This window comes from Typopeltis vanoorti, chromosome 5 (genome assembly GCF_054136105.1).
Source record: "Typopeltis vanoorti isolate ZY-2024b chromosome 5, IOZ_Tvanoo_1.0, whole genome shotgun sequence".
NCBI classification, from domain to species: domain Eukaryota; kingdom Metazoa; phylum Arthropoda; class Arachnida; order Uropygi; family Thelyphonidae; genus Typopeltis; species Typopeltis vanoorti.
This window is the reverse complement of record NC_143553.1, coordinates 168,494,490-168,508,461: the sequence shown is the minus strand read 5'-3', so window position 1 is coordinate 168,508,461 and position 13,972 is coordinate 168,494,490. Positions and strand designations below refer to the sequence as shown.

The window sequence follows — 13,972 nt, the reverse complement described above, 5'->3', positions numbered from 1 at the left end:
TGACTGACGAAGAGATAAGAGGGTGAGAGGGGGGAGGTTGCTGACCCTTTTATAGCTTCACCCTTATCAACAACCACTGCCACCTACGTAGCTGGCAGTGGTTGTCAATAAGGGTGAAGTATTTCTCTTTCACATCACGCTACTCCACGCAGCTTTGAGCCCGCAATGGCCTGGGGGTTTTCTTCTTCCTTCAGTCAGCACTCCTGTGACCTTTGAGCTTTTCTTAACAGTGAAATTTGCAAGTCATTGTACAAACATATAATTCCAATTCTAACCAAAATAAAACTTTATTTATACGATACTATTGACCTTACACAACATATTTCTTTTATCATCTATATTTACAATAATCCAGGTTAACAATAATTCATACGGCATTACACAGTATATTTCTTTTTACAAATTTTTTTCTGGTACCTGTAGTTCATACCTAGAAGCAAGCACTTTCCAATTTAGAGAGGTGAAAGGGTGGATGATTTCAATTAAGAGAGGTGAAAGGGTGGATGAGATGATTGTGATGGTAGGAACGAATGACTTGAGTGGTGATGTAAGTTGGGCAGCGAGAGATATGAGATTTTTGCTTGAGACTGTACGGAAGAAGACAGAGAGAGGAAAAATAGTGTGCGTGTTGCCTAGATATGATAATGATGAGCTGAGCAGAAGAGCGGTGATATTGAATGGCATAATAGCGAGAATGTGTGACAAGAGAGGACTGGTATATGTGGATGCTTGGAGTGCATTTGAGGAAAGAGAGGAATTGTATGTGAGAGACCGTTTACATTTGAATGAGGAAGGACGTAGGCATCTGGAGAGATTGCTGTTCTGAACGAGTCAGTGTGACCCAGGGAGGATGATAGCAGGGGTGGCCTCTTGTGGGAATGGATACTTGGGAGAAGGGAGACAACGTCAGGTAACACTGGGCCCAGTGGAGTCTAGAAGGGATAATGCTGGGTATAGAAACAATGGCATTTATATGCTTTATACTAATGCCAGGAGTATCCGGAATAAGGGAGAGGAATTGGTGGTGCAGATAGCATCAGCCTGGCCAAATATTATTGCGATCACTGAGACGTGGTTGACAGAAGGGGATATAACAATAGGAATAGAAGTCGCTGGATATAGCATTTTTCGTCAGGATAGGAGGGGAAAGCGTGGTGGTGGGGTACTGCTTATGATAAGTGATGACCTATGTCCTCTAAGAGTGGAGAATTTGGAAGGAAGTGAGACAAATGATTTTGAGAGCGTATGGTGTGAGGTAGAGGTAGGCAAGACAGGATATTTAGTGGGGTGTTGCTACAGACCCAGGAGCACAGAGGATGGGGACCAAGAGATGTTTAGACAGCTAAGTTTGGCAAGTGCAAGAAGAATGATTGTTATGGGAGATTTTAACTTCAGTAGTATAAATTGGAGAGAGGAAGATGCATGTAGCAATAGGGGAATGGAATTTCTAGAATTCTTGAGGGACAAATGTCTTAAGCAACATGTAACAGAGGGAACAAGAGGTTCAAAAGTTTTGGATTTGGTTATAGCATCAGAAGAGTTGATAATAACTGAGTTGACATCTCTCCCACCAGTTGGAGAGAGAGTGACCATATGGTGTTGACTTGGAAAATGAATAGACATGCAGGAGTATCAAAGAGACGGGAACTTATGTGGAATTATAAGGCAGGTGATTATAATAGTCTTAGACGTCAACTTCGGGAAGTTTCATGGAGGGAGGAATTGGAAGGCCGGGATATCACTAGTGCGTGGGAAATTGTGAAAGAATATTTGTTATCAGCAATGGTAAGTTGTATACCAAGAGTGAAGAAGAGGACGCAATTTGGAGTAAAGTGGATGACAAACAATATTAAACAGGAATTGCATGCGAAAAAGAGGCTATGGAAGAGATATAAGGAGACAGGTGAAGAGATGCATGAGGAATATAAGACACAGGCCAGAAGAGTAACTAGTGTGGTAAGGAAAGCGAAACTGGAATATGAGAGGAGATTGGCCCTAAGATCCAAAGAAAATCCTAGGGAATTTTTTAGCTATGTGGCCAGTAGGAGGAGAAATGACTGTGGAAGAATGATATTGTGGGATAAAAATGGGAATAGAGTGACTAATGCAGAGGACATAGTGGAATTGTTCAATGAACACTTTAATGGAGTATTTCATCCTAGAGGAGTCAGTTTTAATGCTAGAGGGATAGGATTGGTTCGAGGTCTGGAGGTACAGGAGGAGAGTGTGTTTCAGATACTGAGTACTTGGATGTCAGTAAAGCTGTGGGACTGGATGGTATTTCACCACAAGTTTTGAGAGAATGTGCTAGGGAATTGACAGTGCCTTTAACGTGGCTTTTCAATGAAAGTCTGGCTTTGGCAAAGGTGCCCAGGGAATGGAAGGTAAGATAGTGCCATTGCATAAGGGTGGTAACAGACTGGAAGTGTCTAATTATAGGCCAGTCTGTGTGTCGTCAGTAGTTGTTAAGAACTTGGAGAAAGTAGTGAGGGACCGTATATAGCATTGGGCAGATGAGGATAATGTTATCTGTGAGAATCAACATGGATTTGTGAAAGGACGCTCTTGTTTTAGCAATATGCTAGCCTTTTATAATAAAGTTACAAGAACATTAGATGAGGGAAAGGCATATACTGCAATTTTCTTTAGACTTGGCGAAGGCATTTGACAGGGTGCCACATGATAAGCTGATATTTAAGTTGCAGCACATCATGGGTCTGGATGTCAGATTGGTCAACTGGATTCAGGATTGGCTGTCTGATAGGTGTCAGAGAGTTGTGTATGGTGAAGCAGTTTCCAGGAGGCAGAGGGTTACAAGTGGGGTCCCACAGGGCTCAGTACTAGGACCTATATTATTTAACCTTTATATCAATGACATAGCCAGTGGATTGCAGGGGGATATTCAGTTGTTTGCGGATGATGCGAAGCTGGGAAAGATTATTAATAATAGTGCAGATGTGGTAGCCCTGCAAGAGGATTTAAATAAGCTAGATAGATGGGCAAATGAATGGGGGTTTCAGTTTAATGCAGAAAAATGTAAGGTCTTGAGGTTTGGGAAACATGGATGGGATGCTGCATACTCTATGGGAGGAGTTATACTGGAGGAAGTAGGGGAGACAAAAGATCTGGGATTGATGATTGATAGAAACCTGAAGTTTAGGGGACATATCGCAAAGGTGGTGAAGGTAACACAGAGGATTGCTGCTATTATGAGAAAGACACTGACCTGCAGAGATAAGAGGGTTATCATTCCGTTGTATAAGTCTCTGATCAGACCACACTCGGACTATTGTTCTCAGATTTGGTCCCCAGGATTTGAAGGGGATAAATTAACTGTGGAAAGGATACAAAGACGGATGACAAAGATGGTTTCAGGACTGTACAAGGATAGTTATGAGGATCGGCTGAGAGAATGTGGACTGCAGAGTTTGGTGGATAGAAGAAGGAGAGGTGATATGATTGAGACTTTTAAACTGTTGAGAGGTGTTTACAGGGTTGACACTGGGGAGTTCTTTCGTTTGGTTGAACAGCGGGAAGGAGTGATGACAAGAGGCCATCCCTGGAAGTTACGAAAGGAAACTGTGAGCAAGAGGATAAGGAGTGGTTTCTTTGTGTGGAGGGTGGTTGAGCCGTGGAATGCACTGCCTGATGGAGTGGTGGGAGCGAGAACGGTCAGCGAGTTTAAAGAGTGGTATGATAGACTTTGTGTTTCTCGGGTGGGGGGGAACCTCCACTCGATGAGTCTTGACAGACTTTATGTCTTAGGAAGGACCTCCCTCGATGAGTCTTTTGACTCCTTGGAGGCCTGAATAATAATAATAATAATAATAATAATAATAAATGAGAATCCCCCTTTTTTTTCCTTGTTAAACGATGATGAACTAGGCTTCCTAGGAATCCTCTTCAATCAAAGTTTAACACTGCATCACACTTTCCTAACCAATGGCTATAATCCCCATAAGATAGATAAAATACTAAATGCTACCCATAAATCCCCCCCCCATATCTACCACAGAAGACTACAACGAAACTATCACCATCCCATACATTAAAGGCATATCTGAAAAGATATCTCAGGTGCTTAACAAACACCAACTGCACACCGTATTTAAACCTTATGTGAAATTGGCAACTCTCTCATCCGTTCACCTAAGGACAAATGCACTCCTTTATCACATCCAGGAGTCTATGAAGTGCCCTGTTCTTGCCATCAAGCCTACTAATGGACAGGAAGAACTGTGGAAATCCACCTCAGTGAACACAAAAAATATATCTGGCACTTTCGCTATGGCAAGTTGGGTCTGGCAGACCGTGCTTTGGATACCCCGGCACATAGGATCAATTGGAAAAAAAAAAAAGTACTGCACAGAAGCTTCTACAAGTCAGAGAGGTTGTTCCTGGAATCAACAGATGCCTTAAAGCATACTCCAAACCTTAACAAGTATGGCTGTATAAATCTACCAACGATTTGGGAGACAGTCATCCTAAGACCAAATTAATATTTATTTATTTTTATTTTTATTTTATTTTTTTCAAAACTTTCAAAGACTACTATTTTTTTGGTCCTAGGATGACTGTCTCCCAAATCTTTGGTAGATTGGACTACTGTTTTTTGTTTTTCCTTAAACTTAGATGGCGCCTTATTAGGACTTGAGTCTTGTGTTGCATGCTGCAATTACTTATACTGGCCCCACTGTTACACCGGATTGTGGTTATCTCGCATTTGTAACAAACTTTGTTTGTGTGCTCTGAAGATGCTGGATATAATACCAGGAAAATATTAGCTTTTAAGTTAATAAATAGTTATTTTCTTATCAATCTGTGTTCGCATCAATACCGTTTAAATCCAATTCAACAATAGAAAGATTGATCGTCATAGAAACAGAATAAGTGTCTGATGAATATCTGGAAAATAAGAGGAATATAGGAAATTACTGCTCAGAGAAGAAAATGAAAATTGACAGTGATCTCTATCATGGTGAATATTAAACCTGTAACTCCAAGGAAAAAATACAGATATCTTAGAGATGAGTGACAAAGTTAATGCTTTTTTTGTAAAAATCTAGAGTTATGGAACAAAAAGGTAAAGCAACAAAAAATAGAAATGTTTGCAAATGTGGATGAATTTATCAAAACCTACAAGGCAGAAGAGTGACACATCAAACTTTTATTTGCAACTATCTTCTTTGAAAATCATTTAACAATGTTGATGAAGAATTTCAGAAACTATTTTATAACCGACGACAACATAATGGCAATGTACGAGTGGGGTTAGAAACCCATTTCGAATTACCCTTGAAGGTTTCTCAATTGAGGAAGAGGAACAATTTATAGACTTCATCAAGCAGCAAAATCAAAAGACAATTTAAATCTAAATCGCTGTTTGAAATTTGAGTCAGTGTTGATGATGGATTTTCTGAACTAAAGTCTAGAGCTTTTCGTACACTTTTGCCATTTCCAACATCTTATCTTTATGAAATCAGGTTTTCTGCAGTGGTTGCCTTAAAAACAAAATATAGATCTCAGTTAAATATAGAAAGAGAACTAAGAGTATCAATTTCTAATGTCTTACCATCATATGAAAAGCTTTGCTCTGTAACACAGGCCCAAGGAAGCCATTAATTTTTAGATTCAATGCTATTATTTAGTTTTAATTAGTTGCTTGGTATAAAAATTTTATAATATTGACATGTTCCCATAAGCGTAATTTATTCAATACAGTTGATTTTATACATTTTATTATTTTATTTTCAGCTGTATTTTGTGTTTTTGTGTCAATAAATAGTTTCATTAAATGCTTTTGTTCCAATAAAGTAGTTTTTCAGTTTTTCCTTTGATTTTTGCTTTCTTCACACCCCCCAAAGGGAACAAACCTCATAGGTTGAGAATCACTGCTGTAAATACTTGGAGGAATTACCTTCTCTTTCATTAAAAAATCTAGTAGCCTTCAAAATAAAATAAATAATACTACAGATGAAACTTTGATGGTCTTTTGACAATGAAGATGTAATATCTTTATTCATCAAATATTCTTTTCTCATTCAACATATCTTTTTTTTTTTTTTTTTTTCTAATTCAGAAAAAACTTTTTATCTGACATGGCTAATTTTTACCTGACATAGCTAAGCTGTTTACTCATGTATCAAATTTAGGATATCTCTTATAGAAAGGGAGGTCCTACATGCAAAATAAGAGCAATAGCTAATGGCTACTTGCCACCTTAGCAGTCCTGACTGGCAGAGTGGATAGCATCTCCATCTTCACCATATAGGAATGGGTTCAAATCCTCACTGTGGTGGATGAATTTCATCATCTAGTGTAATACCACTGTCACCTTGCTTAATGTAGACCATGAGAACTAGTTTTTGGTCTGAAATACCCATTAACAGTATGCTGGATTCTATAATGCCTGGTAAAAATAAATAAATAAAATGAGACTGTCTTAAAATCTTAAAATGATTCAATTATAATATAGCAACCTATCTATTTTGCTTTCAGCAGCATATTTCTTTAATATCTACAGTGATTTGGCTATTTTTCAGGAAGAAATCCTTGTTGTCTTGTGTAAAATTTTTCCAAGAAAAGTGACATGGTAAAACCCTTCAGTCACAGAGATGTCACAAAGAAACAGTCAAATACGGATATCATTTTCTTTTATTCAAATTCTACACATTACAGATGCCAATAAATTATATTCTTGTTTAATCCTTCATCCAGGTGCTAGCAAACAAAGTTGCATGTGAAGTATCTTCATGACTGGGCTACTTGTATACAGAGGCAAATGGTTCCATAATGCAAAGCACACATCCTTTCAGGTATGTGTAATGATATGCATTATGGAAGGGGCTGCTAACCAGACGGGTTTTGACCTTTATTCAGGTATGTTAAAGTGCAGGGATACTTCTCCAAGATTACTGTAAATTTAAACGAGTGACCCTAAAGGATCGCTACTAAACTCATCGCAGCTAACCTGAATCACTCCAGGACAAGAAACTCAGCAGTGGCTCCATTCAGTGACAAGCAAAAACCTCCCACTTAGCAGAAAAGCAGAAACTCTTGACTCCCCAGGAAGTAAGCAAACCCAAAGACAAACATACAAACATCATTAAATATCATCAGTGACAGCAAGACCAAAAAATGTTAAAGTAATGCAGAAGTCATGTATTTCCCATACACAAGTAGTGAAAAGGTGTATCACCATATTATTAAATTACTCTGGATCAGAGATATATATATATGCTGAAAGTTTTTTCGCTAGGTTATACTATAAATTAAATATGCCAAAAGTTATATTCTTGGATTAATCCTTTGCCCTAGGGTAAGCAAACTTTGTTTTAGTATTATTATTATTATTTATATGGGAACTTCATAGAGTCAAAAGACTCATCATGGGGTGTTGACACTCTATCCATTAACACAATACCTATCATACATCTCATTAAACCAATTCACTGTTAGGGCACTCACAACCACCTCTGGCAATCCATTCCATTCATTTAGCACTTTCCAAATAAAGAACCTAATCCATACACTAATCACTTTCTTAGACAACTTCCAAGTGTTACCACTTGTTTACCCCTACTGCTCATGTATTGAAAAATTTCTTTTGTGTCAATCTTATAGAATCTCTTTAGTAACTTATAAGTTTCTATCATATCTCCTCTCCTTCACCTGTCAGCTAATCTCTACAATCCACACGCTGTCAATCTATTCTCACGGGGAACATTCCACAGATCTGCCACTTGCTCATCTCTGAATCCTCTAAACCACTCCCGATCCCCAAGAAATGCAAGTTACCAAATTTGTGCACGGTCAACATGTGGCGGAATCATAGCCTTATAAAGAGGGCTACAAACTTCCCTATGAAAAACACGTCAATGTGTTTTTCAGCATCTAAGAAATCCTCTGATCTATTTTGCCAACTCTTGCAATATGTCCTCTGGATTTCAAATCTCTATCCACCAACACCCCCAGATTCCTAGCCTCATCACTTTCCTGTAAACTAGTACCATCAATATGATACAAAGTGTGTAATGTTTTCATCCCAAAATTACCTTACATTTTACAACAGTGAATTGACAACAACTCTCCTTTGCCTAAACTGCAAATTTATTTAAATCATCCTGTAAGATATCAACATCATCTTTATCAACTATTGCCCTTCATAGTTTTGCATCATCAGCACACAACTGAATATCCTCCCCTTAAAATCTTCTGCAATATCAATAATGTACAAATTAAAGATCAGTGGTCCTAGTAAAGAGCCATGGGGTACTCCACTAGTCACTTCCCTCTGACATCATGTCTATCAGCCCCCCCCCCCATCCATGCCACCAGACTCATATACATTCCTGTTTGCTCCAACTTATGTAATAGTTTTCCATGCAATATTCTGCCAAATGTTTTTCCAATTGGCAGTATCATGGTGTAGCTATTTCTTTTATCCAATTCTGCTCTCACTTTATTATAAAATGTGAATAAACTGCTGAGGCAGGACTTGCATTTTACAAAGCCATGCTGCCCCATACAAAGTATCATATTCCTATCCATCCATTCCTGAATTTTACTTTTAACCAACTTTTCCAATACTTTAACCATCACTCCAGAGATACTAATTGGTCTGTAATTTGTTACTTCTGTCTTGCAGTCGCCTTTATGTAATGGAACTATCTTACCCTCTTTCCACTCCCTCGGAACTTCGCTAGAGATGAGACTTAGATTAAACAACTTTGTCAGAGGTACTGCAAGTTCACTTGCATGTTATCATAGCAAACAAATTGACATACCGTCCAGGCCACTGCTCTATTTGCATTGATATTTTTCAATATACTGAGTACCTCCAGTTCATCTACCTAAATGCTCACATCAGTCTCTATCACCTCAGTAACTGCAAAAGTCACTACCACCTGGATGATATATCCTTGCAAAGTGATCACTTAGTAATTGAACTATTTCTTCTGATTCTGTAACTCTCTTACTATCAGCACTAAGTAAATTTATCTTTTCATAATCATTCTTTCTCTTACTTGCTACATAGCGAAAAAACTCTTTTGGATTTACTTTGGCCTGCTTAGATAATTTTCTCTCAAAATCTGATTTAGCCTGTCTTACAATATTAGTCACCCTTCTTGCTTGTGCTTTATACTGCTCATGGCCATGCTGATCAGCATGTTGTTTACATTCCTTCCACAATGCTCTTTTTTTACAGCTCTTGCTTTATATTGTTAGTAATCCACTTAATCCCTACTTGGTTTATCCTCCTAACCCTGGATATGCACTCTAATACTGCCATGCTCAAACAATCCTTGATCACTTCCCATGTTATTTCCTTTACCCTTACACTAGGATAAAGGATTAAACCAATAATGTAATTTCTTGTGAAGATACTTCATGAGCAAACTTTGTTTGCTTACACTAGGATAAAGGATGAACCAAGAATATAATTTGTTGCATTTTTAATTTATGGTATAACCAAGTGAAAAAACTTTACACATTTATTCAAATTCCTTATTGTTGTTATTGTCTGCTCTCACCGATGATATCTTACAATATATAAGATGAAATATCAGTATAATAAATTAATTTTTACTCTGATACTTATGATTCTACAATTATGGATATCATGACCAATAAACTTACATAAGGAGAAAATATATTTAAGTACAAGCAGTCTTCACTCATTTCTCTGATACCCTTTTCAAGACCAGTATACTTGATATTCTGTAAACATGCAGGTTTGTATGAATCAGCATTTCTTTCATCTGTCCAAATGTCTGGCTCTTCTGGAGGCTAGAAAAAATAATAACCAAAATCAGAAATATTATGATTAAACACTAAAATGGATTTAAATCTCTTTGTATTACATTAATTAATGACTGCCTTAATGTGAATTCCCATGATGTACTAGATAACAGGCAATATTCCTGTAACTCTCTTTTATGTATTTCTATGTGTGTGTTGTAGAGCAGTGTTTCCCACACTTTCAGTGCTCATGTATCCCTTTTAAAATTTCAGTAACACTGGCACACCGCTCTCAGGCAAGGCAATTTAGAAAAGTTATAATAATATTTTGTTATATTTTTTATATCTACGCTATAGATATAAAATGATAAGCCTTTTTATGTAACGTTTTTGTGTCACGTTTTTTGTTTGGCTTCTTAATATAACATATATTTAATAGTAATTAATAATAATAATTTGGTGTGATTAGTGTAATTATTTTTATATAAAAAATTTGAGGAAAATAATATATTTTTTCTTTACATAAAAATATATTAAACATTACACTATTTTTATATAATACGTTTTCTTTAATAGAAAAATATCAAATATTGCACTATTTTTATAGATATATAAGACAAAGCTAATATTGAACAAAAATGGCTGTTTTCAAGTCTTAGCAAGTAGTGCAACAACAAGGCGACTCGGAAGTAGTGCAAGAAGGGACAACTCATGGCAAAGGTGGAGCAAGCTCTGAGCATCTGATCCAAAAATAACCAGCTTACCAGCTCAGAGAACTGGCCTATCAGTCTGGAACTCAGGAGGTGGGGGGGGAGTAACCCCTTTCGAGTCTTCAAAATTCGAGTAATCAGAATTCAAGGAGAACTGGCCTACCAGTCCGAAACTCGTGGGGGGGGGGGGGAGCCATAGGCATCAGGGGAGAGGAATCCCCTTTCGAGTCTTAAAAATTTGAGTCATTAGAATTCAAGGAGAACCGGCCTACCAGTCCGGAATTTGGGGGGGTTGGGCACCGTAGGCATCAGGGGGGAGGATTCCCCTTTCGAGTCTTCAAAATTCAAGAACCAGCCTACCAGTCCGGAACATGGGGGGGTTGAGCGCCATAGGTACCAGGGGGGGGCATAGCCCCCTAGTATGTATGTATATATATATATATATATATATATACAATAATAATAATAATAAGTTATAATATTTTTTGAGCATCATCCTTATTAGCAGCTGCCATACACATGTTGTTCAGATAAGTCATTATTTTTAGTAGAGATTAGCAATATTGTTATATATAATTAGTGATATTTTGTTTATTTTTCACTATGTTATTAAGTGATGTTGTTTAGTCAACTATTATTACGTGATACTCTTTCAAAAATGTTCTTTGTCATGCGCTGATACATACGAGAAAAACGGCAACCAGAACATTGATGTTTTAACTGATATCAACATGTGGGATTTAGTGCGATGTAGTGTGTTAAATGAATTTGTTGCTGAGAGTGAATGCTTTGTGTATGAGAGCAAGAATGGAGAGAATATTTGTAGGAAATGTTTTGTAAGTGGTATAAGAAATGCAAGTCATGTCGGGAGTGAAAGAATGAAATCACTAATATTATAGATATAGGGCAGGATTGTCAAAGTGTTGTGGAAAATATAGTGGAAACAGTGAACAATATTGCACAAAATATGAATGAGAGTTTGAAGTAAGTGGTTGAAAGTAATAATGTGGATGATGAGATGCTAGCAAAGAAAGAAATTGCATTCTTACACAGGCTCCTTCACAAGACAAAACATGAGCTTGAATGACTGGAGGCAATCCCTCCAGTGAATTGTAAATTTCTTCATACTGCATTTGTTGCTGTCCATACTTCTGTTGAATGGCCAGCTTTCAACAACCTTCTTGCTTGCTCTTATACTCCTTGTGCAACTGATTGTTACCATTATTCACCTTGTGTTGTCTCAATAGTATCCTCTTCTTTCAAATGCTCTTGTTCATTTCCAAATGAATAAGAGGCATTTGGAAGACAGTCTCTTGACCTTCGAGAATACATTTTGTTAAATATTTCTTGGTAAATTTCCACACAGCATTTATCTCCCTCCAGCTTAACTGCTCATTCCATGCTATAGCTCCAAGTTGTTTTCTAAGGTTCTCCTAATTACCAGCCTTGTAATTCCCATCCATGGTACTAATGTACTATAGGTTGATCAACCAACCTTTCGTGTATGGGCTCAACATAAAAGAAAAAAAAATATCCTTTCCTCACAGAAGTCTTCATATTGCTGGCGATCATCTCATGGTTACTCTCACCAAGTCGGGGAAATGTGACACCGACTTCAAATGAAATTATTAGATCTAAGACTCTCGATCCTCACACTCGCATACCTTCCTCTTACATACTTCCTAAGATAGTTGTCTCTTGCTCTCTCTCTCTCGAAGAGCTCAAATTCATTTTCCTTATACCCAAATGCTATTTTTTCATTCTGTTGTATATTCCATAATTACAATTACCTGAAATGATTATCCTTCCTTTGTTTGCTAGCCCAAGTTGGTTACACATTTCTTCATCACCATCCTCCACATTTCCTAGCTTATAGCAGCATCTGACTAAATATCTCCATCTCACATCATACTAACTCAAAACCACTGCCACTATTTCTCTCTTGCACCTCTGCTTTGTGCCAATATAATTCACCTGCTATCATCATCAGCAGTGCTACCCCCATCCTTCTTATTCTTTCTATCCTTATGAAAAACATTATACCCTTCCATTTTTATTCCTATCAAGATATCATCCCTATTCAACCATTGTGAAATGATTCCATTCCTTATAGGATCATCATCCTCATACATGATTTGTGTGCATATGTTTCCAAAATGCTTTGTAATACAAGGTTAAATAATTCTGAAAACCTTAGGAAGTATCACAATAGTTTCTAATACATAAACTATCTCAAGAATCAAGTGACAGATATAATTCAAATATAACAATCAGTATGCAAAGTTTTTATAGCGTGAGCTGTCCTTTTTTTAAGCTCTGATAAATGGGAACTACATTGCTGAAGTTGTTTTTCTATCACATTATTTCTTCTCCTGGTTGATTAAGCACTGTGAGCATACAAGTTTTGCAAGTTTGGTGTGTATACATAATGATAATCTGAATAAATAAAAATATATAAATATATGTTTGGACAAGAAAGGCTTTCAAAACAATGAGACACAGGTCTAGATCCTACTGCGACATGGATGTCTGTGATGAGCAGAGGTTACATTGTTTGTGATACAATTCCCACTCAACTAATAAGACTTAAAAGTGTTTCATGTTTGGTCTAGCAAGGTTTCTGAATTAAATAATTATCTGATATTATCCAATCCTTAGTCCGTCCACAGTATTGAACATGATCTAGGTTTACAACCTTTAGTTAGTTGGAATGTCATAAAAAAGTAAATAAATAAAGCACATCTTCACATAAAAAGAACAAATAATTAATAGACCCTTACTTTAAACTTCATATTTTCTTGTACTGGAGGCTTTGCATACGGAATCCCCAAGAAAACGTTGACCTGCTTGTAAAGGTTCGAGTTAGGAGGCCTGAGATTTCTTGGCATCCCCGGACCATCGCAAAGATGCACTCTAAAACCCTTTATAATGCCATATTTGGTGGGCACCCTCACGTACTCGAGTGGGAGTTTGATTTCACATCGTTTGTCGTGAAAAACATCAGTGCTGTTAAAAAACGGTCTTTGTGAATCAAACTGGTTCGAAAACATCTGATTTCTATTATAGCCTTCAGCATTTCGGTAGAGGCCATGCTCATAATCGGAAGCATGTGTTTTGGATACAAAAAATATAACTAAAACTTGTAAAATATATGCCCTGGCCATATTACTAAAATCAAATAGAAGCCTACATTATTTCATAGATTAATCAACTTAATCTAAGAAACCACATATTTCAACCACACCACTTGAAACACACGCGAATCTCTTGTTTACATACTGATTAGGTACTTCCTGCCCGTTAGGAGGAGTATGGTAGATAATATAAACATTTTGTAAGCATTAAATTTCGTAGCATTAAAAAAAAAAAAAAAAAAAAAAAATCTAATCACCTTCATTCCTCAAAAGTTTTGTTCTTTTCCTTTTGCTCTTCTAGACAGCTTAAGGATTTTTAAAGAAAGTTTCAGGTGCACTGTTCCAAACATGTGAACACTATTTATTCTAAGGATGGCCGGATTTGGG

At 37.1% G+C, this 13,972-nt stretch overlaps 1 protein-coding gene across 1 annotated transcript in view; it reads right to left on the bottom strand.

Annotated features, from left to right (window-relative positions):
* The window catches only part of LOC150107045 (neuroligin-2-like), a 165,325-nt gene extending 151,619 nt beyond the window's left edge, over nt 1–13,706 (bottom strand). Inside the window, exons 1-2 of the mRNA XM_090392913.1 lie at nt 13,232–13,706; nt 9,640–9,789 (exon numbers count right to left, since the gene is read on the bottom strand). Coding sequence (XP_090249039.1) covers nt 9,640–9,789; nt 13,232–13,615 — 534 coding nt within the window. The 5' untranslated portion in view covers nt 13,616–13,706. The remainder of the gene's footprint in view (nt 1–9,639; nt 9,790–13,231) is intronic.
* Nucleotides 13,707–13,972: the final 266 nt, after the last annotated feature.